Consider the following 25,846-nt stretch of genomic DNA (forward strand, 5'->3'; position numbering starts at 1 on the left):
TGAGTTTGTTTGAAATGCGGAGGCCCGGGGGCTGGCGGCTAGTGAGGCTGGAGGAGCCTACGTGCCGAGTCACTTGCCTAGTCGCCTGCCTAGTGTGCCCCCGGAAATGCGGCTGGTCCCTAGCGGGAGGCGGGCACCAACGGGACTGTTCAGTTGTCGGAGGCTAAAACTTCTCCAATTCGGGGAGACATCCTTTAACGACAACCTTGGAACACTGCACATCCAGCAGTGGCACCCAGTGGGCTTTGCTGACCACGGATATAGTTACGTGTCCTCGCATACCTACTTCGGATGCAAGCAGCTGGGCTTATCAAGCCCTTTTCTTGACGCCAATCGTTCATCTCACGTTCTCTGTTCGTCATCCACCAACCAGCAAAGACCCTACCCCAAATTCCTCATATCTCTCCCTCTTCCCGGTAGGCGATATTATGATTACCCCCAGTTGCAAGATAGTGAGAGAATAGCGTCTACGTACGCTTGCTCACAACCGCCTTCCTAAGAGCCAGGGGCGAGCTACTGCCCAACATATATCGCGGGTCTCACTATTTCAGAGGGTGAAGAGCGAACAACACAACCAAAGTCCCATTCCCAGTCCAAGATTAGCTGTCTGTGAGGCTCTCTAGTGAAAGCGACGACATCTCGACAATGCGAGCACAGGTGTTAGAGGCGTTCAACACGCCTTACCAATTCAAAGATATCCCGCTCCCGCACAATCCAACTGGTCAAGATATCCTGGTCAAGGTCGGAGCGGCATCGTACTGCCACACCGATGCGGTCTTTGCGTCGGGTGCCATGTGGCAAGACCTGCCTCGGGTAGGATCGCACGAGTTTGCAGGCACAATCGTCGCTCTGGGCCCGGATGTTTCACCAAAGTTGAATCTCAAAGTCGGCATGCCAGTTGGCGTCCCCGGTCGAGCGTTTCATCCTTGCGGATCGTGCTACGAATGCCTCAACAACGACGGCGACCCGGAAAAGTACGGGGTATGGTGCCCTAAGGCTGGCAACCTCGGTCTCTCGGCCAACGGCGGCTTTCAAGAATATTGCATTGCAGATTCTCGCCAGATAGCCCCCATGCCGGAGGGTATGACGGCCGTTGATACCGCTCCCCTTATGTGCGCAGGTCTGACCATCTGGAACGCACTGGAAAGGGCGGGAGTGAAGATGGAGACAGGGGGTGGGAAAGGGCTCACGATTGGCATATCCGGTGCTGGTGGTGGCCTCGGACACCTGGGGGTACAGTTCGCCGTCAAGCTTGGATGCAAGGTCGTAGCCATTGAGGCATCTGATCCGGCATTGGCGCTTCTGAAGGACGTCGTCAAGGATTTAGGACCGTCAGGGGACTGCGTTACCATTGTTGACGCCAGGAAGCAACCTGCCGAGGATGCTCGTGTGTCAATTTTTGGATCTCCTGATCCCAGCCTGGAAGGTGAGAAGGGCGTCGACGGCGTCCTTATTCTCCCCGAATCTCAGAAGGCCTTCGAGTACGGGATGAAGCTGGTCAAAAATCACGGCATATGCGTGACCGTCAGCTTCCCCAAGGAAGGCTTTCATATGCAACCACGAGACCTTGTCTTCCGCCACATCTCCATAACCGGAGTCCTAGTCGGTCGGAACCGGCAGCTCAGAGCTATGTTGAACTTTGCAGCAAAGGAGGGCGTGAGGGCGAGGGTGACCACGTACAAGTTGGAGCAATTGAACGAACTGGTGGAGGACTACCATAAGGGTGCAAGCGGAAAGCTGGTTGTGGACATGTCCAAGTGAAGTTCCACTAACCTCTACATGCGATTTTCACGGTTTCAATCCCTTAATACGCACATCTCTGTCGTCTACCAAGAGCATGGATAGATGAGAGGCGCCCAAATTACATTCTGGCTTTGTTAAAACTGCATCTCTAGTCTCATATACAACGCATGTCTCTTGGACATCAATGACACCGCCACTGCAAATAAAGCCACTTCGCGAATGTCGGCAACTCGGAGCAATTGCTGGGAGAGCTCGCTGTTAGTCGCTCGATCTCGCCGTGTTGCTTCTACGACGCCTTCGAGAACGTCACCCTGGTATCGAGCACGGCGCACATACAGCAGCCTAGGCCGTGTACTCTATCCGAACAAGCCCGAATCGCGTCGAAAATGTCAGCGGATCTGACATGTCTTCCTTAGATAGTGCTCCAATTTGGAGGAACCTAAAGTCTGTCTCCGATCTTAAAGATTTGGAAGTGAGTCGAGGTCATCTCGAGATAACCGATCAGAAAGGACCCTCGGAATGTCTTCTTACCCTAGTCATCTATCTCCAAATGGCGCTGTTCTATAGTCTCAAAGAATGTCTCAACTTGTGTGGATGTCTTACATCATTCAGCCTCGTAAGGCATTTCAATTGAGCTTTGTCGGGATGTCTTTGCCTTCCAGCCATAGCTCCAGGTTCGACGCTGTATCCTCGTACCATCGATGCATGACTCCTTCCTCCACGTATCCCATGTGTGGGCTGAGTAGCACTTGGCTTCTGCCATCCTTCCCCCAAGCAGTTGTTCGCCACGGGCTATCTAGCGGTAGCGGTTCCACATGATAGACATCCAAAGCCGCGCCCTTGATCCTGCCGTGGTTCAAAGTATCCAGTAAAGCCTTCTCATTGATGAGGGCGCCTCTCGAGGTGTTGATCAAGAGTGCCGAGGGTTTGAGCAAAGCGAGCTCCCTCTCCCCGAGAAGATCTCGGCTTCGTTCGGACAAAACGTAGTGGATGCTCAACACGTCCGCTTCCTTCAGGAGCTCCTCCTTACTGCTCGCCACCTTGAACGTGCCCGGGGGAAGGCCGAATGACTTGGCCTTCTGCTCAGCAACCTCCTGCGTGAGGCTACTCGACCATGCGAGGATCTTCATTCCAAATGCCCACACACCTCCCGCGGCAACCCGTGCCCCCAAGTTGCCAAATCCCAGTAGGCCAAGCGTTTTGCCTTTCAACCCTGTGGCCGGAGAAATCTCCCAGAGCCCAGACTTGACGGCGGCATCGTCACGAGCGATGTTGCGGGCGATGCCCAGAATGAGTGCCCAGCAATGTTGCAAGGTGGAATCGATCGAGGTCGGCGAGCTCGCGTCACCAGCCTTTCCAATCCCTTTCGCACCTGCGACGATGATGTTCTGCTTAGCACAGGCAGCCATGTCGATTGCCGAATTTTTCATTCCCGTAGTCAGAAGCAATCTGAGGTTCGGTAGAGCTCTGACTACATCTCCGGGCAAAGGTGTTCGTTCCCGCATGGTCGAAATGACAGTGAAGGGTCGAAGGCGATCGATGAGAGCATCTTTCTCCACCTTGCCGCTAGGGTTGATAGTGTCAGAAAACGTTGTGACTTCAACCTTGGGCTGCAGATGAGCGAATTTGGCAGCAGCAATCCCCTGGTAGTCATCCAGGATTGCCAAACGTATCTTTGAGGCGGTCATTTTGTTGCTATGTCGTCCCAAATGCGTGTAAGAGACCGAATACAGCCGAATGTTAAGCCCCTGAACTTAAGGCTTCCACAAGAAGTCGCTTGCACTCAGGTTCTTGAGATGACGTCCATACGCACGCGCCGCCCTGGATGCATTGAACCGTTGTAGATGCCGATGAGGCTCTCCATGCTATCGTAAGAACACGCTTCTCCAAATCGGAGGCTGATCTATACGGTTGACGCTGAGTTAAGCCGACCTAAGTAAGGCCTTTCAGTAGATGGAATCGATCCAAAATGGACAACCGCATATCCGCCCCAACTTGGAGACTTCCGCATTACAGGATCGCACGGAGTTAAGTCGCATAGATCAGCGTTGGTCGTGACACGGCAGATGCAGTCAGCGCTTTAAAAACGCTTGTTATTTATTCATGGGCTCTCGGTTTCATCCTAGGGTGCATTTTTCCCCATTCAACCTCACCAGAGAAAGACATACCGAGTTGTCACATTTTCTCTCTACCATGCATCCAGCCATTGGATTCTTCTTCGTTGCCTCTGTCATTGCGCTGCTCGTTAGGTGGGCCAATAGAACCGATATCCCAAAGATCAAGAACCTACCCGAACTTCCTGGAGTGCCAATTTTTGGAAGTTTGATACTTCTCGGCAAATATCATGCCAGAAACTGTGCCAGACTGGCCAAGACGTACGGCGATGTATTCCAGGTTCGTCTAGGCAACCGTGTAAGTGAATTTTCCATGATGCGATATTCCGTGTCACTAGATCGTTTCAAATCTTACTGTCGTCCAGAGATTCATTTATGCGAACTCGTTCGAAGCGGTGAAGGAGCTATGGATCAAGAATCAGTCAGCACTCACCTCTCGACCAAAGTTCTGGACGTTCCACGACGTGGTTTCGCAAACCCAGGGAGTCTATACCTTGGGAACCTCTCCATGGTCTGAATCCCTCAAGAAAGCCCGCAAGGCGGCAGCGACGGCCTTGAACAGACAGGCAGTTCAGACATACCTCCCATTCATCGACCTGGAGTCTACTGCCAGCATCAACGAACTGGTCCAGAACATCAAAAACGGCTATGACTTGGACCCCAACGGTTATTTCCAACGCTTCTCTTTGAACATCAGCCTTACTCTGAACTACGGCATCCGTATCCAGGGCACTGTCAAAGACAGCACTCTCAATGAAGTCGTTGCGGTTGAGCGAGAGCTGGCAAACATCCGCGGCATTGCGCATAACTGGCAAGACTATGTTCCTTTGCTCCGAATACTTCCGGGGTACAAGTCGAATGCCATCAAGTATCGAGGTCGAAGGGACGAATACATCCTCAGTTTCTTCAATCAGCTGAAAGAGCGAATCGCGAACGGTACCGACCACCCGTGCATTGCCGGCAATGTCCTGAAAGATCCAGAAGCTAAACTGGCTGAAAGTAAGAATCGGCATGACGCGATCTCTCGGAGTTTCGTGGCTAACTGGAGCCTAGATGAGCTGAAGTCTATCTGTTTGACCATGGTCGCCGCCGGCCTCGACACGTTGCCTGGAAATATCAACATGACGATTGCTTACCTCTCTTCACCGCACGGCCAGGAGATCCAAGCAAGAATGTATGACGAAATCATCAAATCTTATCCTGGACAAGACCCGTGGCATGCGTGTTTATATGAAGAAACGTCTGAGTACGTTGTTTCCTTTGTGAAGGTGAGTATCAGAATGTCAAGTGTGGTCCTGCTTCCACCGAATCGAATCTGACCACGACACAGGAGGTGCTTCGCTTCTGGTCGACTCTCAACTTGTCCTTCTATCGCCAAAGTGTTAGTGATATCACTTACAAGGGTGCTGTCATCCCTGCGGGGACGCCTTTCTTGATGGTAAGAGACCTCTCTCAGACGTGTTTACCGACTATCATGCTGACATTTCATACCATAGAATATGTGGGCAGCCAATCATGATCCTACACACTTCAAGTCGCCCATGGAATTCGTCCCGGAACGCTTTATAGGACAGTCTGGCGTCGGGGAGGGCACGCAGCACTTTGGCTATGGAGCTGGTACTCGGATGTGCGCAGGTGCTCATCTTGCGAACCGAGAGCTGTACATCATCTTCACTCGCTTGATCCTGGCCTTCCGCATCCATGAGGCCACCGACCCTAAGGACAGGCCAATTCTGGACACCATTGAGTGCAATTCGGTACCGACAAGCATGGTCACTCAGCCGAAACCGTTCAAAGTCAGGTTCATCCCGCGAGACCAGAAAAAGCTTGAGACCTGGATCAGTCAGAGCTATGAGAATACTGCACACCTCTGAAAGTACGGGGTCTTTTTCCAGCTTTTGACCGAGAAGCGTCGGATTCCCAGTTTCTAAGCTGACATGGACCGACTGTGGGATCGGGGATCGAACTCTGCCAGAATTGTCGACCACAACTGGGAGCACTTTATTGCTGAAGGGAAGAGATCAAAAGCGGGCATTTTTTTTTTGTGTCTGACAAGTGGGTGCACAGATGGAGCAACGCTGTTGTGGGCGACATAATGTAAGATGGGGCGTTGATATTGACGGATCAACTCGACTCGAGCGCTGACCAGCAAAACTGTGAACTTGGAACGAGGACATCGAACATGCTAGATTATCTAAGTCTTCCGCGATACGACAACGATTGAAATGTGAAATGAAACAGCTTTGACCACAATGTAAACGATGACCTTCCCCAATGGCTTTACAAGAAGTAATGGCAAATGGCAAAGAACGAATGATGAGTGTTGATAAAGCACGTAGGGTAACTCCCCCGCACACTGTATCAATAGCGTTTAGGTATGCAGAAACAGTGCCAAGAAGGCTGATCCTACCTAAAAGTGTAGTGATATATATTGTCGTTCATAGATTATGCTCTGATTTGGCTCACGAATCGCACACAGAAAAATGCGGTTCTTCAACACCTGAAGGTGGCGTGGCCTAATGGTAAGGCGTTGCTTTCCGGTTACATTCTGATGTTCCCAAGGGGACTGGCAAAGACTGTGGGTTCGAGTCCCATCGCCATCGATCAATATTTTTTAGACCCCTCCGGAGGGTATAATGAAATTTTTGGATGGTCGGAACAAGCGAGGAGGGAAACAGGGGTTGAGAGCACCTATCTCCCCACTTAGTTCGGGGAATCTAAAGTGCCAAGTCATCATATATTCTTGATGAGGTGCCTGTGCACCTAATATCGTCCACGAATGCTCTTAAGAGGTAACATAATAGACAACTTCTGGATGATGCGGTTGAACGGGATAGAGGCCAACATGGAAACCATTGAAACGCCATGAATCTTTCTTTGCCCACGACCCTCTGGGGTCAAACTACCAGCGCTGTCGTCCATCCACACCTTTACAGGGAGACCAGCCAAAAAGCAGTAATCTAATACTAGTGTCCCACAAGTTTTTCCATCTCTTCAGCTCCATTCTCAATCCTCTCCTTTGCTCACCCAGTCCTCTGCCACATCGTCATTTAACGACGACCGTAACCACCCTGACTGTATCCGCCACCACCATAGTTTCCACTTCGGTTGTCGCTCGCTGGCGGCCCGCGACTTTGACCTTGATAATAACCATCGCTGAAGGACCTCCCACCATTTTGCTGATATTGTCCGTTGCCACTATGGTACTGCGCCTGCCCGCCGTTGTAATGGTTCTGTCCCTGGTTTCCATAATAACCTTGATCCTGACCACCATAGCCTTGACCAGTATGCGCGGCATACCCTCCGTATCCGCTTGCGGCTGGCGGATTGCGGTTATATCCTCCTTGGCCACCGTAGTTCGGTGGGGGAGGTGGCGGCATTCCTGGCGGCCATTGATTTGGTGGCGGCATGCCAGGAGGGCCTGCATCAAAAGGAGGTCGGTTCACAGCGTAGTTGATGCGTCCTCCCTGGTTCTGTGTGTCGAGTCGGTCACGTCGAGTATTGTCATAGAGTGGCGCACCGCCAAAGTCCCTTCCCGATATCCTAGCCTTCGATCGAACCATGGCCAGGTCACCCTTGTCGAGAACAGGAGGCGGTAAGACAACTCCCGGGAACAACATGGATTTGTGAACATGAGTGGGAGGCGGCATTGTGAAATGGACATTCAAAGAGCGATCATCGTCAACCATAGGCTCCAGTCTGATGTCTTCTTGCGGTCCCACCAGGTCCATATGAGGCAGGAAATCTTCGTTTTTGGCTACTTCACCGGCCAGCTGACTTTTTTGCATTGACAACTTCACGGTGTTCGGACCACCTTTGGCTTTTTTCGAGTAAAACTTGATCGCCAAGGTGTCGTACAAAGGATTCTGATCTGAGATTATCAAAGCGTCTTGGCCTCGCTCGTTTCTGGCGTGCTCGTCGGCCGTCAACAAAGGGTACTTCGTGGCCATGGCCGCAAGGAGTCGCTTCTCGTCGATGAACGGCAGCAATACAATAGCTTTCCAGGACTGCTTCGCGCCATTGAGATCGAGATCAAACTCCTGGGGGTAGAAGTCGACAATGTCGGACTCGGGGTCAGTCATGAGCGGATGGAAAGCGCTCGGGATGGCGTGATTTGAAGATGCCGGTAACACACCCATTAGTTGCTCATATGGTTTGAATGGCGTTCCTTTGTCGAATTTGACGGTCTTTTTGTCAATATCGACAAAGTCTGCAGCGAATGGGGCGTAGTGATAAGGATAGTACCACGTCCAAGATGGGCATCCTTGGAAATAGTAGAGAAGGACCCAACACAGCCCTTCGACGTAGGCTTCGGCTACCTTGTGGCGGAAGCTGATATCCTTGGGGTCGACATGGAACTTTTGCTCGTAATACCGGTCAGCATATCCCTCCTCCCACAGGCGGACTGTGTCTGGTGGAGGGTCGTTGGGATCTCCACTGTTGTAAGTCTTTTTCTCAACCGGTGTATTCCTTCCAGGAGTGCCAGCACTATCTGACTCTTCGTCCATCAAGGCCGCCTTCCGCTTCTCTATTGCTGATGCAGGCGTGCCATCGTTCTCTGACTCTTCTTCCAGCGCTGTAGCCTTTCGCTTGCCCAGTATTGACGAAGGACTGCCACCTGAGGAATGGGGGGTTCCATTGATGCCATTAGCACCATTCTTAGTGGGTGTCTCAGCAGCCTTCTTAGCAAGCATCTGCTCTTTCAGGACCGCTGCTGCGCTCTTGTTCGATGCTAGTGTTTTGTCCACAGCGGCCCTGTTCACAATAGAGTTGTAGTCCAAAACCGGGAAGTTTGTAGCCTCAAAGGTCTCAATTGGTCCGGTAGGGACCCGGGCATCCGGCCTGCTACCCTTGCTGTAGTCAGGAGAGCTACGGCGCCTCTTCGCAAAGCGGGCTTCTCGAGCCTCATTTGCCTGGTTGCGCCGCTGCTCATTCCGGGCTCGTTTGTCTTCCACTTCTTTCCTGCGTTTGAAGATTGCATCCTCTTGCTTCGCTAGGCCCTGTAGAATGATCTGGGCACGCGCAAGGTCAACTCTTCCGTCGCAGGTCAAGTAACCGCCCATAACGGGGATATTGTCTCTCCAGATGGCTATGAGCTTATCGATCCCGTCTTCTCTGATTTCGAGACTAGGTAGATGAGGCAAGAAGTCATTGCCAACGAAGAAACACATAAACACCCAATCGTCGAGGGCACGCTCAAGATCGAAACGGAAGGTCTGACCAGGAACAAACATCTCCGCACCAAGATACTCACGTAGTATGGGCACATTCAGCCAGACAAATGGCTTCAGCTCCTCTGTAGTGCCTTTTTCGTCGAACTGGCCCGATTTTATCTTGGCTTCGCCTCTGCAGTTCTCAGCATAATGACCTTGCTGACCGCAGAGTCTGCAAGTCTTGGCTTTGGCATCTCTGACATCGACATCTTCTCGAAGGACGCGAAAGTGAGGCTCATGCGTGGCGATTCCAAGCATGATCAAGTCTGCATCAAGTCCATACATGACGTGTCTTGTGTTTGGATCATAGGCGGGATCTGATCGCTGGGAACGAATGAACTGCATAATCTTGTGCTCACCTTCGCCGGGCACACTGGCATCTGAGATTATGACCTTCAGTTGAGCCCAGGCAGGATCAGTGTTAAGCTTCCACTGGACCCAATATCGAATAGACTGAGCAAGGATGAACATGAAAGGCGTGCCAGGTGTGATGACATTACTATCCCATGTTTTCTTGATTACGTCGTCCACTGTTTCTTGGTCTTCGTCTTCATCCCCATCACGCTGCTGTTGACGTAAGAGTGTTTGAAATTCCGCCTTCTTTTCGTCCGCCTCCTTCGCGTCTCTTGCCGACCGGAAACGACGAGCTCGTTGCTGATTCATCTTTGCTCGTGGAGCAACACCGTCTGCTCTGCGTCAGAACCCATTTCATGGAGTAGTGATGGAGAGCACATCACGGGAGAAAAATTTCACTTACCAATTGCGATCATCAACAACCTCCGCGGTCGCACCATGTTCACAACGCGGTCGGTGTACTTGAAGATTTCCAACATCATCTCGCTCTCATTTGCTGGAGGAGGCTTGTTCTCAGGATGCGAACAGGGGTGGACGATGCCATTGAAATCAAGATAGAGATTGTGCATTTCTTCTCCGTTCGGATTCGGCTGGGTGGTGTCCACAGGATATTGCACGCCATCGATTTCTTGCGGCTGTTCCTCGATCACGGGGGTAATGATCTTGGGGTATTTTTTGGTGAGCCATCGGAAGAGAGCTGGGACACCCATCTTGACTCGATGATACGCAGCGAAAGATCAAGAAAAAGAACGGAATAAGCCTGGGGGATTGTGTTGTTGCCTAAGGAAAACTGCTCAAGGAATTACACTCCAGGTTGTCGCGTGCAAAAACAATGACAGACCGTCACTTGCTCTGCACGCAGAAGAGATCTCAAGGATGGCGTGAGATCCAAGTCACCATGAACAAAACATGTTGAACTCGAAGATTTGCAAACAACAGTATTGCAGCGAGATGGACGGGTGATGAATGCCAGAGGAAACTGCGCCTTGAGGTCGGTCGAGTCTGATTCTGAGCCCCACCCCGTGTCCAAATCCGGTTGGCGCACTTGGCATATTTTGAGCAAGGACGGAGTATAAAGACATATGGCGCAACTACGGTAGGCCACAAGGAAATCCATGTGTAATATCTAGATTCTTGTGATTCTAGGGTACCTATGTCTTTCCACCTGGTCGACCCTCATGTATCATTTGATCTGAGATCACGATGGCGAAGGGCAAAGCTTGTCAACAATCGGTCACCAGCATGAGTCTCGCTATGAGCGCTATCGTCACGTCTCGAAGATGATTAACATGAGTCGACCTGGTCCGCAAATCAATCACAGTTTCACAGGCCGAGTCGGCGGCACTTGAGGCAGCTTTCGCCTCATAATCTTTCCGCTGCCTGTTCTCGGAATTGCATCTATGAAGTAAATTCCTCCAGTTAGCCATTTGTGGGGAGCAAAATTCTTCTGGATCATCTCAAAGAGCTCTTTCGCGGTGAGTGTGTCATTTTTGCGGACAACAAAGGCCCGAACGTATTCTTCCCCGTTTCTGTCGCGGCTAAGTTAGCTCATATTGCAACGGAGGCTGAAAAGAGTGTGGCTTCCTACATCATGGCACCGACAACAGCGGCATCTGTCACTTTAGGGTGGTTGAGAAGTGTCAACTCGAGCTCTGTTGGCGAAACTTGGAGGCCCTTGATCTTGATAAGTTCCTGGTGGTTCAATTAGCCAAAGAACGATATGCCTAACTTTACCGATTCGCCTGATTGAAGACTTACCTTCAGCCGATCAACAATATAGAACTTTCCTTGATCATCGCAGTATCCGATATCACCGGTCCTCAACCAACGGTGGCCGTCCTCGTGGACAATGGTTTCTGCTGTTGCCCCAGGTTTGTTCCAATATCCCTTCATAATGTTCGGCCCAGATAGCCAGATTTCCCCAGCTTTCTGCCCAGAGCCGGTAGGCTTGGTTAGTTCCTCATCTACAGGGACAATCTTCGCTGCGCAATTAGGATTCAGCCAACCAATCGAGCGTCCATCGTCTTCCTCGTCCGGAGAGAAACCAGTCGCGGAACAGGTGCACTCTGTCATCCCCCAGCCTTGCTTGACCTGTACACCCGGTCGAAGATACAGACTTGCTAGAAGTCTCCCCAGCTTAGGATCAAGAGGCGCCGAGCCGCTCACGACTTGCTCGAGAGATTTCAGATTATATCGTTCGGGAGCGTCTTGCTTGCACAACATTGCGATGACGGTCGGCACGCCTGTCATGAATGTGATGCGGTAGGCGTCAAGGTACTGTAAGTACCTTATAACGTTGAATTTTGACATTATGAACACTTTCGCCCCCAATACCGCAGCATTTATGCCGTAATAGGTTTGACCCTATCAAGGATGTCAGTTTGATCTGTAGTGAGCTGGACCAATTTGTATACAACACCCGCTTCGGGGACGCGTCACTCACGTAGGCGTGATACATGGGCAGAGGCGCAAGCCACCGCTCACCAGAGACGTCGAGTCGTTCCTTCCGAGCACGTGCTTGTGGTGTGCTTCCGACCAAAGCACGTTTGAACAGAAGCTGTACGGAGTTGGACACGAGGTTATAGTGAGAGATTTGCACCCCTTTTGGCAGCCCAGTGGTTCTCAAGGACTGTCAGCAATGGATGAAGCACTTCTTGGGGCCTAGAGAGGTTTCCCGCCGCAACTCACCCACTGGAATAGTTGACAATTGCCGTCTTTCCGTCGACTTCCTCGAGGGTAGCTAGACGTTTCCACGACCAATGTCGAACAGCGTCTTCAGACGTCCAGATGTCTGTCCATGATGGTAGGCCATGGAGACTGTACGACGACAGATCCTCGTCTGGATCATGAAACACGTAAATCCTGCTCCGCGACAGTCCAGCTTCAGAAGCGGCTTTGAGAGCAGCATCAATCCCATCCGGCCCAGTGAGTAGCAATGTTGCCCCGGAATCACGCATCTGGTAAGCCAATTCTTCGGTCCGAGGTCAGCAGATGCAACATCCTCAATTTAACGATTTCATTGTAAGATACTCCGGAAGAGCAACTCACCGGTGACCGATGCCGACGGAGAGGCTGCAGTAAAAATGCATCCTGCAGCAATTGTTCCCCAAATCACGACCGGAAAGAAAAGTCGATTGTTGGAATATAGTAGGAGGCGTTCATCGCTCTGAAGCCCGAGTTGTTGTAATCCAAGAGCCAATCTTTTTGAATAGATTTCACCCTCGGCCAGACTAAAACATTTGGCAGGTGTATCGGCGTCGAAGTATTGAGGCGCCTCCCGTGAAGCTTTACTTCCCGACTGGAAAACGAAGGTATTGACATCGATAAGGGGGATGTCGATGCTATAGGGAGATCTGAACATTTCCAATTGCACAGAAGAACAGGTAGTGACCGGGCCCAATGCGGAATTGACGAGCAGCAACCTTTGGTGCGATAGAGTCACGAATCTACAAGGCGTCTACTGCACATATATGTCTCTTTACTCGGGCCCAAATTGTCATTGTTGGAGAACGAGATGCAGCCGATGTGTGGGCAACACCGGGAGAGGGGTCAGCCTTTGCAGCCTCGGCAGAGGTTGGAGTGCAAAGCCTTGCCCCTGAGGATAAGGCTGGCGGATGGATTGCGAGTGCTGCCGCTTTAATGCTCGGAATATTTCTTGGCCTGCGGACAAGTTGTCTGTTCAGGCCAATGTCAGAACGCGTTCCGCACCAACACTGATGCTTGACACCACCGACGATTGTCTGCCTTTTCCAGCCCAGACTTGTCTTCTCGATCTAAATCTCCTTAAAGCATGTGCACAGTGATCCCTTAGTCAATGGCTGACAAACGCACAGTCAAAATAAGACGACCATCCCCCATGACAATGAACCTGCCCTCAAGATGATGCGAATTCTCGAAGCACAGGCGCCTGCGCGACAGACTGCCACCGACACCATCCAGACACTCAGCAGCCGCCTTTCAAGTGCTACTTTGCTAGAAGATCGGCGGGCTGCGATCCTCGGTCTACGCAGCTTCGCAAAGCTATACCCGGCTTCGGTCGCATCCGGTGCATTGAGAGATCTCATTGCGGGATTGAGACGAGATGGAGACGATTCCGACACCATCAAGATTCTGCTGGAGACATTGTTGATGCTGTTTGAGCCAGATGAGAAATCAACAGAGGCTTCGGAAGAGATCACTCTGTGGCTAGCCGACGAGTTTACGCAGAGACAGGACAACATCACCGCTCTCTTGGACTTGCTTGAGCCGAATGACTTCTACTCACGTCTATACGTCCTCCAGATTCTTTTCCATATATCCACCGCGCGACCACAGCGGACACAAGAAGCTATATTCGCGGCGCCTCTGGGCGTCTCTCGGATAACAAATATGTTGGATGACAGACGGGAAGCGATTCGGAGTGAAGCCTTAATACTGCTGGTGGCATTGACTCCTACGTCTGGGGAAATACAGAAAGTCGTGGCCTTTGAGAACGCATTTGACCGTGTATTCGCCATGATTGACGGCGACGGCGGTCTTACGCACGGCTCTACCACGGTTCAAGACTGCCTATCACTTTTGGCCAATCTTCTGAACCTCAACACTTCCAACCAATCGTACTTTAGAGAGGTCGGCGGGATCTTGAAGATCAAGAAGCTGTTGGCGGCCGCCGTGGACCAAGAGGATTCTGGAGATGGCAGCTCAGAATGGCTAAAACCACAGCGAGATATGAATGTGTGGGGCTTATTAGGGGTTGTCCAGTTATTTCTTGCTCAAGGTGCTCAAGGGACCGTGGTCAATCAACAAATATTTTGGACGACCGGGGTGCTAGACGTTATTTTGCGAATTGCCTTCCATCCTGCGTTCAGCACCGGCGTGCGAACAAAGTCATTACAAACGTGTGGCGACATCATTCGGGCAAATCATAGTCTCCAGGAAAGGTTCGGTGATCTTGGAGTCCAGATCAAAGAGCCGGATAGCCCTACTACCAATGGCCACCCATCGAATACCACCAGTGAGAAGGCGCCCAAGCCGAGCAAGCCTGCTTTTCGAACACAGAACGTAATCGAATCACTTTTAGAGGTGGCACTAGAGCCTGCTCCTCTAGCTCTATTCGACGTCCGGCTGGCGGCGTGTTTCTGCCTCGAAGCCTTCATGAATGGCCATGTGGGTATACGATCCCACGTGCTGCGGAGGGCTATTGAAGGACACAAAGCAGGAGACGATGCCATTCCAAATATGCTGACCGTCTTGCTTGAGCCTCCTGGAGCACGTAACAACTCTGACCCGTATCAACAATGGATGGCTGCGGTGCTCTTGCTGCACCTCCTCTACGAAAATGTTGAGACCAAACAGATGGCCTTGAAAGTGACAGAAGGCGATGCCGAAAGTGGGGAAGAGGTCGTTACCTTTTTGCAGAGCATCACAAGCAACGTGGTGGCGGGTGTACAACATGTGGAGGATGAGCGCGGTTTGCTTGGCTATTTGATGCTGTTGTGTGTATGGTTGTTTGAAGATCCGGAAGCGGTCGACGACCTGCTTGCAGAGGGCAGCAATGTGCAAGGTCTCATTGCGGCTGTCAAGATCACCAACAGTTCCATGCCTCTCGTTGCGGGTCTCTGCGCCTTCGTGCTAGGAGTAATCTACGAATTCTCAACAAAGGACTCTCCGATTCCGCGAAGCACGCTTCATGGACTCCTGACCACCAATCTGGGTAGGGAGGCTTATGTGGATCGCTTGACAAAGCTTCGAGAAAATGTCTTTGTGAGGGACTTCGAGGTCCTACCACAGACCGGCAACGGGGGCTTGCCAGAAGTGTTCTTTGACAAGACTTTCATCGACTTTCTCAAGGACAATTATAGCCGGTTCCTACGAGCCATTGACCGGGATCCGAATTTCGAAGTTTCTATTGTGAGCAACGGCGTTCAGAAGGGCATCTCCCGAGACCTCGTCGACAGTCTCAGAGCTCAAGTCGAGGAACAGAAACGGGCGTTGGAAGCCGCTAATAATGAATTGTTGCAGCTCAAGAGGAGGCTGGAACAAGAGGAGCTCGATCACCGCCGGACACGAGACTCTACTACCGTCGAGCTATCGAGGATCAAGCAAATCAATCAGAGCCTGCAACAGAACCACGAGGACGAAATCAACAAAATGCAAACGGGTTTCGCCCAGGAGAGAAGCACACTGCTAAAGCATCATGAGGACGAGCTCAATCGAAGACGCAATGAGCATCTCACCGCTATCGAAACGGCGCGAAAGCAGCATGAGTTGGAAGTCCAGCAGTTCGAACAGCGCCTGAAAATGATTGAGCAGGAAGCGGCGCGGGAGCAGATGGCTCTCAATGAGCGCCACACACGAGAACTGAGTGAGGTAGAAACCCAAGCACAGAGCGCGCGAGAAAGAGAAGCGGCCGAAATCGCAGACCTAAAAGCCAGAGTTGTAGAGTTGGAATCTCAGCTCAAGAAGGCTGAAGCCAACCATGTCCAGGACCTAGAGACCGCGCACGAGGAATATAAAACCAAGACCGAGAGTCTGGAAGCGCGTCTCAAGCGGGCGGAGAGTCGGGCTCAAGATGCCGAGAGCCGGTCCAAGCACCTCGTTGAAGACCTCGAGAAGGAAAAGGCCGCGCGAAAGGACGTCCAGACTGAACTCGACGACCTTCTGGTCGTCTTTGGCGATCTCGAAGCCAAGAGGTCCGCTGACAAGAGGAAGCTCAAGGAACTGGGGCAGGAAGTTTCTGAGGATGAAGATGAAGAAGAGGAGGAGGATGACGGCGCCGAAGCTGAAGACGATGACAACGGCGGGGAAGGCGCTGCTAGCGACGACGCCGTGGATTGAAAAAAAAACCAAAAAAAGGCATGCATCCCAAAACCGGCACACCAGTCTGCTACCTACATAATACATCCATGTGTGCATTTGGAGCGTTTCGCATTCCAGGGGCTAAGCGTTGGAAACAAGGTCAAAAAGTTGACAGTATAGAAAGCGATACCCTGTACAGTACCGAGCACCTCGTACTTAATCAATGTCCTCCCACCGGAATCCGACCTGCAGCTATCGTTACGCGGACCCCTCGTATCACATCCATCAAGGCGTGGTTAGACTGGGATCGGAAGAGAGAGCAAGGGGAACATCAAAAAGCGAGATTGTATTATATGGCTGTCTGAATCTTAAAGCTTCCGAACATCGCTCCCACCATCCTCGGCGAACAGCTTCCACACGCTCCTCGCCTCCATGCCCTTACACTTGTCGTTCTTTCTCGCCTCGACAAAGACCTTTTGAACCGCACCGGCGAGGACGGTGCTGGCGCCGACGGAATCCATGAGTGCCACTGCATCATCAATGACGCCGCCGGCCAACTCGGTCGTGAAGCCGCCTTTGAAATCTCGCGCGGATGATGCGGCCGGGTTTACCCCTTTGACCGGGTTGTGGTGGAGGGAGTTCCAGTTCATGCCTGATGAAGCGTTGATGACATCTGAAGAGAGGGAGAATTAGTCGGTCTTCCTATCGGGTGAGCAGAAAAAATGAGAGGAAAGGAAGCAGCGTGGATGGCGTGGCAGGCCTTGTTGCGGGATTGAGGAACTTACTTGATAGAATCTTTGGGTCAAGACCGTACAGCATCCCGGCGTTCATCACTGTAAGCAGTCCGAGATGAGCTTTCAACTGATGAAGAGCAAAGCATATTTACATGAGGCAGTGGAGGGTATAGCAACTTACCTTCACAGAGGCCCAAATACCCGACATAACCCAGATAGTTATTCAACTGCTTCGTTGCGAGCCCGGCACCTAATCCTCCACATTGGTAGATATTGTCCTCCTTACCCATCATTGCTAGAATTGGCTTGACGACGTCGAAAATCTGCTCGTTGGGCGTCCCAACCATGAAGGTCAAGGTGCCCGCATTGGAGCCTTGGGGACCTCCAGAAACGGGAGCATCAACAAAGAGGCCGAGTCCTGTGGAGGCGACCTTTTTGGCGAGAGATGTTGATGTCGCGACGTCGATGCTAGAACATTCCAGGAATAGACGGGGGCCCAGCGAGGACGATAGTCCAGATATGAATCCTGTCTGGGGATTCGTGAAAGCGTCGTGGACGTGTGGTGCTCGTGGGAGCATGGTTATTATAATGTCCTGGATGATCAGAGCTTTCCTTGAGTCAACTCATTCCGTCTCCATGGCATAGGGGCTCACTCACAGCCTTCTCAGCGACCTCGCACGGCGAATTCGCCACTTCCACAGAAGCCTTGCATTCCTCGATGAATTGCTGCCTCCTTGTCTTGTTGATCTCACAGAGCACGAACCTGGCATTCTCAGGGATTTTGGTGCGGAGGTTCATTGCCATCCCATATCCCATCACGCCAATCCCGACGAACCCATAGACTGGGTCCGTGGGGAGCCTGAATGATTGCTGAGCTGTGTTGTCTTCCATGTCTGGCCTGTTCACGATCAATCAACACAGAGTATATTCTCCCTCTTTCGAACGGACAGTTCAACGTATTGATTCCAGTGGGCCCCAAGGAGGGTATTGTAGCGTGGACTTCAGTTTGGAGATAGTCCCCCGCATAGCCTCATTCGAATTGCCGTCACTGTGGACCAGTAAGACATTGCTCCTTCACCGGCCGAGTTTGTTTGCTCTTCTCCAACGGCTCTCCAAAGGCATCTGCTGTTGCCTTGTCGCTCCCGGCAAAGGGAATGCTCGTGGTCGGGGGGTAAAGCATGGTTGCTTCGAAAAATTGTGTCGAGAGTGCCCGAGGGACTACATAGCAGGGTGCAGGCAACGTGGACGAATAACGAAGGTTCTTTGTCAGGACATAGCAGACCATAAAATGGACGGGTAGAGACACTTCTTTGCTCGTCGGGCGTGCTTTTGGTGATGTTGTAGGTGTTTGTACGAGGATTATTAGGTACCTGGTGGTTATGGAGTTGACGTCAGGCTAGTGAAGGTCCATCCTCTTGCGCAGTCTCGTTCCTCGCACTTTCGCGTTTCCAAAACAACCATGAAACAACAGACCATTGAATCAAACCTCGCGCAGGGGGGTTCCCTTGTGACAGCGGTCTCTCGAAGTCTCCTCCGATCGTTCTGGAAGCCTCGTCCGCTTTTCGAATCTTTACCGAAGGAGAGATCGCCTCAGTGACATGTCGAGCATGTCAGCACTGGCGGTGAAGACTTGTGAACGCCGTACACGTCTTCGTGGTGCCCTGCTTTGGGTGCATGCGCATACGACCTAAAGACCAAGACTGAGAATTGTCAAAGCAATCCGGAAGTCGCCGCATGGGAAGAAGCAACCCAATCCTTCAACTTGGAAGTACTGCGTTCGTCCCATTGAAGATGGTGTGCACAGCCACAAATCAAATCCAATTGGACTTGAGCATGGCCTCCATCGAAGCTCCAGTTCTCATTGCGATTCATGCCCAACAGGCACTGCAGCCTTTCGTTCAAGTTTCCAGGCACACCGGTTAGATTTTCTCGAATCATGACCAAGACTTGCCTTGCTCGCAGGCAATCAAGCACAACTTGGTCCTCCTTTGATTCGATCCAGGCGCAGCTGATACATTAGATTTCCTATTACGTTTCCTGCGCAGCTCAAGTATTGGCAGGGATCAGAAGGCGCCAGCGCATCTTCCTCGTTTGCAGAAACCTAGTCAAAGCTACTTAAGTACGTTGACAAATTTGGTTCTTTCGAGCAATAAGACAATTGAGGGAAAAAACAACATCCATTCTATAAGAACACACCTTGTGGGCTTTCGGGCAGCCTCGGATCGATCATTGCCTTTGTCCTGCATGCAGACATGTCAGATGCACTGTGCGAAAAATGCCGCGCATTTCGGAGCTGGTCAGCCCCCAAAGCTTCGAAATGGTTTGGGTCAGCGAAGTTTCAACACTGGCCATCAGGAACAATGCTCGAGGCTTCCGCAGCCAAGGGTTGTCATCTCTGCAAGTTAGTCCTGCGGGCACTCATGAAGAGCGAGCGACCAGATGGCGAGCAGCATTTACCGGAACGCCCAGTCTATCTGTCCTTTGGTCGAGCAGATCTTGCAGGGCGGCCTGCCCGGATTGATGTGAGAATTGAGCCCGAGAGTTTGGAGACTGCAGGGAGGCCCAGGGTAGCCGGGAACATGAAACCCGGATACTCCATACGATCAGAGGGCGCGAAAGAGAAAGTCCTCACGAACCCGGGCCCCATGTATCCCGGACAAGACCAATGGTTCTGGATTGCTGACTGCAAAGATGGCTTCGAGTACTATCAAGGCAATACAGAGATTTCTGCGGCTGCTTTCTGGGCCTTAGTGAATCCCTACTACTCTGCCACAGTTGAGATCTATGGACTTCCAGGTGAGGCTCTTCCGGCGCACTTGGAGACGCATTGGATGCTGATTCACCTCAGTCGATGTAACGTCCGTGCTTGAGAAATGTTCGCCGATGGAGGATCTATCCACTGGTTCTTCTGCTGCTCTGCATCTGGCTTTGAGCTGGCTCAAGTCATGCATGCATACACACTTCCCATGCCGTCACTTCGCGCCCAATTTCCCCAACTTACCAACAAGGGTCATAGACATTGGGCCGTCAGACCGCAGTACGCCTCCCAGGCTCCACGTATCGACAGCGGGTCAAAAAGGCTGGTACCTCACGCTCAGCCACCGCTGGGGAACTTCTAACCATTGTCGAACAACGAAGAGCCGAGTGCTTGAGTTCGAGCACGCGATTCCTCAGAACGAACTGTCAAAAACATTCCTGGACGCCATGGACATCACACGGAGGCTGGGATTTCGCTATCTGTGGATTGACTCGTTATGTATTATCCAGGACGACGAGTCGGACTGGCAAACAGAAGCCGCGAAGATGGGAGATGTGTATCGCCAGGGCTTTTTGAACCTTGCCGCTGTCGATTCAGACGAGCCAGGGTTTTTCAGGGATCGCGATGGCGCATTGAAACGGCCCTGTAAGCTTGACATCAAAGTCCCGGATGGGGTTCTTCCTCTGAACAATGGCGACATCATCCACGCTTTGCCGCGCCAGAAGTTGGGGCCTAAGAAGCTTTCCCAGGCGTATCGCGGACCTCTTGACTCTCGCGGGTGGGTCCTTCAAGAGTACATGCTCGCCCGCAGAACCCTCAACTTCGGCAAGAAGATGATCTACTGGGACTGCCTGACGATGCTTGCCTCGGAGCCAACGCCAGATGGGGCGAAAACGGGCGAAATAGGGATCAACGACGATGGTGATTTTGTCCAACGGTTCAAAGCCGGGATAAGTGGTGAACTCCGGGGATTGAAAGAACCGCTGAGTAGAGACAGTCAGGCCTTTTCTCGGATTTGGTTCTTGGCTGTTGAAGCATACACACGCCGTAAGCTGACTTTCGAGAAGGACAGATTGACTGCAATTGCAGGTTTGGCTATTGAGTACCAGAAGGTGACAGGTGACGTGTATCTGGCGGGACTGTGGAAGCGACATCTTCTTGATGGGTTGTTGTGGAGTGTTTGGGCACGCGGATGCCCTACTGTCGGAAACACGGTGGCCCAAAAGGGTGACCATGGTCCGTACGGAGAGCGCTTTACAAACTTCCAAGGTAAGGTTATCTGGAAAGTTTGTCGAGTTGTATTACTGATTTCTTCCCCAGCGCCGTCATGGTCTTGGGCGTCTGTGTCGGGTTACATCCGATACATCGAAATATACGAACGGGATGATCGAGTCGGACAAACTTTCATGGCCGAAGTGCTTCATGCAGACTGCACTCCCTTGGATCCACGCATGACCTCGTCCAGTTACAGTGGCCACCTACTCATACGCGGCCATCTTTTGAGAGCCGTTACCGAGGCTACGAATCCTTTCTCAATCGACTGGGAGGCTCAAAAGAGGAGTGATTCAGCGGCGACGCTGATCAACTATGCTAGGGAAATGGAAAAAATCAGTGCCTCACCACTGTCGACCACAATAAAGCCGAAGGAAGCGAAAGCCGGACCGTCGAGACGAGAGTTTTCAGCCGAAACAGAATGCGATGAGCAGGTGGATCAAGATGCCCTTATCTCTAAGTTAGTCGAGACCGATGGGCAGTCGGACATTGCGCCAGAGACCAAGGGCAAAACTGCGTTGCGGGAAATGGAGAAGTTGCCGGAAGTCCAGCCCATTTCACAAACTGATATCGCATCTCCGGCTCCATTTCCCCATGAGCCCGATTACACGAAGTTGTCAGAGGGAATGCTGAGGGCCTTTGCTCCCGGCATCGACATGGACGAATTGCAGTCCGCCATCAGCGTCAAAGCCGACCACATCACCGTCGACGTGCAGGCAATACAACGTGCAGGGGAGAGGACAATCAATAAGCTAGTATCAGAGCCTTTCGGCCGAACCGTGACGGTCATGGACACCAGGCATGCACTAGCGGCAGTATGGCCGGTACATACCCTGCTTGATCCGCAGAGCCGGAAAATGATTGGATTTTGGTCACCTGACATCTCTGATGAGCTTGGAATTACGGTCGGAAGAATGCTAGTATCATGCCTGGCGATCTCGCGGCGCAAAAACTTCGTCTGGTGTTTAGGGTTGGTGCCGAAGGGTCATTCTGATGAGTGGTCGCGTGCCGGACTGGCATATATCATCGCTGAAGAATGGGATGCGAGAGTGCATGGATCATCAGCGACTGTGAAGATAGTCTAGCACCCTAAGTGCCTCCATGTTTCCCACCGAGAAGTTCGAGAACATAGCGAAACTGAGTCCGAGAGTTGATGGCAAGAATGAATTATGATATTGAGTCACTCGGTGGCTAAAAGCGGCGTAGGAGCCTCGCGTGTCGCCGCCAAGATTTGTATCAAATATTGAGTCACTCTGCCTCTTGAAAAGACTCTCACCACCCCCTCCCCCCAGCCGTCCGCTCCCAGTTCCGGTCTCTCAAACATGGCTGTCGATTTCTCTGCTGAAGAGGCAGCCATTCTCAAACGCTGGCGGGAAATTGACGCCTTCCAGACCCAATTGCGCCTTTCCAAAGACAACAAGCCCTACACCTTTTACGATGGCCCACCGTTTGCGACCGGCCTGCCTCACTACGGCCACTTGCTGGCTTCGACCATAAAAGACATTATCCCGAGATATTGGTCCATGAAGGGCTACTACGTCGAGAGGAGATTCGGCTGGGACACGCATGGTTTACCCATCGAGTATGAGATTGACAAGAAATTCCACATCTCTGGACCAGCGGCAGTGAAAGAGATGGGGATCGCAAAATACAATGCGGAGTGCAAGGCCATTGTCATGAGATATGCGTCCGAGTGGAGGCAGACCATTGACCGGCTGGGAAGGTGGATTGACTTTGACAATGACTACAAGACCATGAATCCGACCTTCATGGAGTCGGTGTGGTGGGTCTTCAAGCAGCTGTTCGACAAGGGCATGGTCTACCGCTCCTACAGAGTCATGCCCTTCTCAACCGCGCTGAGCACACCGCTCAGTCAGCACGAAGCTCAATCCAACTACAAGGAGGCACAAGATCCCGCCGTGGTCATCGCTTTCCCGCTCCTCGAGGATCCTGACACCAGCCTTCTTGCTTGGACAACCACACCCTGGACCTTGCCGTCCAACATTGGCTTGGCCGTCAATGCCGACTATGAGTACATCAAATTCCTGGACCAAGAATCCGGTCGGCAATTCATCATGCTAGAAAAGTTGTTGCGGACGCTGTATAAAGACCCCAAGAAGGCCAAGTTCAAGGTCCTAGAGAAGATCAAGGGTTCAGATCTAAAAGGCAAACAGTATCTTCCGCCCTTCGACTACTTCTATGAACAATTCAAGGACCGTGCTTTTAGGGTTCTCAATGCTGCCTATGTCACAGATGACGATGGTACGGGTGTTGTACACCAAGCACCAGCTTTTGGTGAAGAAGATTTCCGAGTGGCCATGGAAAATGGCATCATCAGCCACGAGTTCCTCCCTCCCAACCCTGTGGACGAGACAGGCCGCTTTACAAAAGAGGTAACAGACTTTGCAGGTCAGCATGTGAAGGAAGCAGACAAACATATCATCAAACATCTGAAGGGGACCGGGAGTCTCATCCGGGACAGCCAACTGACCCATCAATACCCGTTCTGCTGGCGATCAGACACACCTTTGATCTACCGTGCTGTGTCCGGCTGGTTTGTCAACATCGCTGGAAATGATAAGGTGCCCAGCATCATTCCAGACATGCTTGACGGAATTAAAAAGTCTCACTGGGTTCCCAATTTTGTGAAAGAGAAGCGATTTGCGGAGTGGATTAAGAACGCCCGTGACTGGAATATCTCGAGAAATCGATATTGGGGGACCCCTATTCCGCTGTGGGCGAGCGAGGACTACTCAGAGGTCGTTGCGATCGGCAGCATCGAAGAACTAAAGAAACTCAGCGGCTACAAAGGCGAGATCACGGACCTTCACCGTGATAGTGTGGATGAAATCACCATTCCCAGCCAGAAAGGCAACGGTGTGCTGCGCCGGGTCGAGGAGGTTTTCGATTGTTGGTTTGAATCTGGAAGCATGCCGTACGCCTCGGCACACTATCCCTTTGAAAACTCAGAATACTTTGAGAGGACATTTCCTGGTGACTTCATCGCAGAAGGTCTCGACCAGACTCGTGGGTGGTTCTATACCCTTGTTATCTTGGGTATCCACTTGAAGAAGGTCTTACCTTTCAAGAACTGTGTGGTCAACGGTATTGTGCTTGCAGAGGATGGCAAGAAGATGTCCAAAAGACTCAAGAACTACCCAGATCCTAACACGGTCATCGACAAGTACGGTGCCGATGCTCTGCGGCTGTACATGATTAACTCACCCGTTGTGCGAGCCGAGCCACTGAGATTCAAAGAATCTGGCGTCAAGGAGATTGTTGCCAAAGTTCTTTTACCTTTGTGGAACAGCTACAAATTCTTCGAAGGTCAAGTAGAATTGCTGAAAAAGGTGGAAGGTGTCGAGTACATGTTCGACCCGAAAATGGACACGACGAACACCAACGTCATGGACAAGTGGATTCTCGCCAGCTGTCAGAGTTTACTCAAATACATCAACGAGGAAATGTCGGCATATCGACTATACACGGTCGTGCCGGGGCTGCTCAACTTGATCGACGAGACCACAAACTGGTATATCAGATTCAACCGGAAGAGACTAAAGGGCGAACTGGGTGTGGACGATACTCTGCATGCCCTGAACACTCTTTTCGACGTCCTCTTCACACTTGTCCGCGGACTCGCACCCTTCACACCTTTTATCGCCGACCTCATCTACACCAAGCTCTTGCCTTACATACCGAAATCCCTCCACAGTCAAGACATGCGAAGCGTTCATTTCCTTGCATTCCCCGAAGTCCGACAGGAATTGTTCGACACGGTGGTGGAACGACGTGTGGGACGGATGCAAAAGGTCATTGAACTCGCCAGACAGTCACGAGAGAGAAGAGCTATCGGCCTGAAGACGCCGCTGAAGACGCTTGTGGTGATTCACAAAGACCAGCAGTACCTTGAAGATGTCAAGTCCCTTGAAGGGTACATTACGGAAGAACTCAATGTGCGGGATCTACTTCTGTCGTCTGACGAAGAGAAATACAATGTGCAATACAGTGTAACGGCGGACTGGCCAGTGCTCGGCAAGAAATTGAAGAAAGACATGCAAAAGGTCAAGAAAGCCCTTCCAGATGTAACCAGCAATGACTGCAAGACGTATCTGTCAGAGGGTAAGCTCACTGTGGCTGGGATAGAATTGGTTGAAGGCGATTTGGTGGTCAGACGCGCGCTCAAGGAGGACGAGACTTCGAAAGACCAAGAAACCAATACTGACAACGACGTTCTGACTATTCTGGATGTGGCTATCTACCCGGAACTGGCACAGGAAGGTCTCGCGCGCGAGATCATCAACCGCGTCCAGCAACTGCGAAAGAAGGCCAACCTGAAACCCACAGACGATGTCAAGATGGAATACAAAGTCCAGCAAGACCCGGACAACATCGGACTCGAGCAGGTGTTTCAGCAACAGAGCTCCTTCATCGAGAAGGCGCTGCGACGGCCGGTGGATCAGCACGTGGTTACGGAGGTGGAGGGACCGATCGTGAACGGCGACAAAGGCGGCAGCCCAGACTTGATTGTGGAGGAGGTGCAGGAGGTGCAGAAGGCGACGTTTCTGTTGAGATTATTGAAGCTCTGAGGAGGGGGCTCTCGACCGAAAAGGACATGACGAGCATGAAGATGATCCATTGTTATGACATTTCTTTGTAGAAAGACCGAGTCGGCGAAAGCGACGTATGTGGGTAGATTTGGTCAAGAGCCGTCCCGAAAAAGAACGTGTAAGAACAATGTGGCATGCCCGTCACGACTTCTTCGCATGTCTCTGCGCGGTCGAAGCAAGAATTAGCTAGATATTTGCCAGGAAGAAGAATGGACGAGATTTTTCAAACAAGACAGAAGCAAGCTCCCAAGGGAAAACAAATCCCTTTCCC

General features: G+C 51.6%; 9 protein-coding genes and 1 non-coding gene across 10 annotated transcripts; 6 read left to right on the forward strand and 4 right to left on the reverse strand.

The window, feature by feature from the left end:
- Positions 1-645: 645 nt before the first annotated feature.
- On the forward strand, positions 646-1,761 carry Z520_04525 (uncharacterized protein; the record flags this gene model as incomplete). Its single annotated transcript, XM_016775032.1, has 1 exon — positions 646-1,761. One exon carries the CDS (start codon positions 646-648, stop codon positions 1,759-1,761), a length of 1,116 nt encoding a protein of 371 aa, XP_016634012.1.
- A 608-nt stretch (positions 1,762-2,369) lies between these two features.
- Z520_04526 (uncharacterized protein) lies at positions 2,370-3,431 on the reverse strand (the record flags this gene model as incomplete). The annotated part of the gene is made up of 1 exon (XM_016775033.1): positions 2,370-3,431. One exon carries the CDS (start codon positions 3,429-3,431, stop codon positions 2,370-2,372), a length of 1,062 nt encoding a protein of 353 aa, XP_016634013.1.
- Positions 3,432-3,936: 505 nt separating this feature from the next.
- Positions 3,937-5,731, forward strand: Z520_04527 (uncharacterized protein; the record flags this gene model as incomplete). The annotated part of the gene is made up of 5 exons (XM_016775034.1): positions 3,937-4,155; positions 4,223-4,856; positions 4,911-5,125; positions 5,188-5,295; positions 5,354-5,731. The coding sequence occupies 5 exons, from the start codon at positions 3,937-3,939 to the stop codon at positions 5,729-5,731; spliced, it is 1,554 nt and encodes a 517-aa protein (XP_016634014.1).
- A 631-nt stretch (positions 5,732-6,362) lies between these two features.
- Z520_04528 lies at positions 6,363-6,460 on the forward strand. Its single transcript has one exon. It is a non-coding gene; the product is annotated as a tRNA-Arg (tRNA).
- A 447-nt stretch (positions 6,461-6,907) lies between these two features.
- Z520_04529 (uncharacterized protein) lies at positions 6,908-10,134 on the reverse strand (the record flags this gene model as incomplete). The annotated part of the gene is made up of 2 exons (XM_016775035.1): positions 6,908-9,756; positions 9,828-10,134. 2 exons carry the CDS (start codon positions 10,132-10,134, stop codon positions 6,908-6,910), a joined length of 3,156 nt encoding a protein of 1,051 aa, XP_016634015.1.
- Positions 10,135-10,739: 605 nt separating this feature from the next.
- Z520_04530 (uncharacterized protein) lies at positions 10,740-12,785 on the reverse strand (the record flags this gene model as incomplete). The annotated part of the gene is made up of 6 exons (XM_016775036.1): positions 10,740-10,953; positions 11,013-11,116; positions 11,183-11,788; positions 11,868-12,045; positions 12,113-12,395; positions 12,473-12,785. The coding sequence occupies 6 exons, from the start codon at positions 12,783-12,785 to the stop codon at positions 10,740-10,742; spliced, it is 1,698 nt and encodes a 565-aa protein (XP_016634016.1).
- Positions 12,786-13,303: 518 nt separating this feature from the next.
- Z520_04531 (uncharacterized protein) lies at positions 13,304-16,240 on the forward strand (the record flags this gene model as incomplete). Its single annotated transcript, XM_016775037.1, has 1 exon — positions 13,304-16,240. One exon carries the CDS (start codon positions 13,304-13,306, stop codon positions 16,238-16,240), a length of 2,937 nt encoding a protein of 978 aa, XP_016634017.1.
- A 329-nt stretch (positions 16,241-16,569) lies between these two features.
- On the reverse strand, positions 16,570-17,826 carry Z520_04532 (uncharacterized protein; the record flags this gene model as incomplete). The annotated part of the gene is made up of 4 exons (XM_016775038.1): positions 16,570-16,874; positions 16,987-17,034; positions 17,117-17,528; positions 17,593-17,826. 4 exons carry the CDS (start codon positions 17,824-17,826, stop codon positions 16,570-16,572), a joined length of 999 nt encoding a protein of 332 aa, XP_016634018.1.
- Positions 17,827-19,295: 1,469 nt separating this feature from the next.
- On the forward strand, positions 19,296-22,050 carry Z520_04533 (uncharacterized protein; the record flags this gene model as incomplete). Its single annotated transcript, XM_016775039.1, has 3 exons — positions 19,296-19,731; positions 19,784-20,962; positions 21,014-22,050. 3 exons carry the CDS (start codon positions 19,296-19,298, stop codon positions 22,048-22,050), a joined length of 2,652 nt encoding a protein of 883 aa, XP_016634019.1.
- Positions 22,051-22,287: 237 nt separating this feature from the next.
- Z520_04534 (uncharacterized protein) lies at positions 22,288-25,554 on the forward strand (the record flags this gene model as incomplete). The annotated part of the gene is made up of 1 exon (XM_016775040.1): positions 22,288-25,554. One exon carries the CDS (start codon positions 22,288-22,290, stop codon positions 25,552-25,554), a length of 3,267 nt encoding a protein of 1,088 aa, XP_016634020.1.
- Between the last annotated feature and the right edge of the window lie 292 nt (positions 25,555-25,846).

The sequence above is a fragment of the Fonsecaea multimorphosa genome (assembly GCF_000836435.1).
Source record: "Fonsecaea multimorphosa CBS 102226 unplaced genomic scaffold supercont1.7, whole genome shotgun sequence".
Taxonomy (NCBI): domain Eukaryota; kingdom Fungi; phylum Ascomycota; class Eurotiomycetes; order Chaetothyriales; family Herpotrichiellaceae; genus Fonsecaea; species Fonsecaea multimorphosa.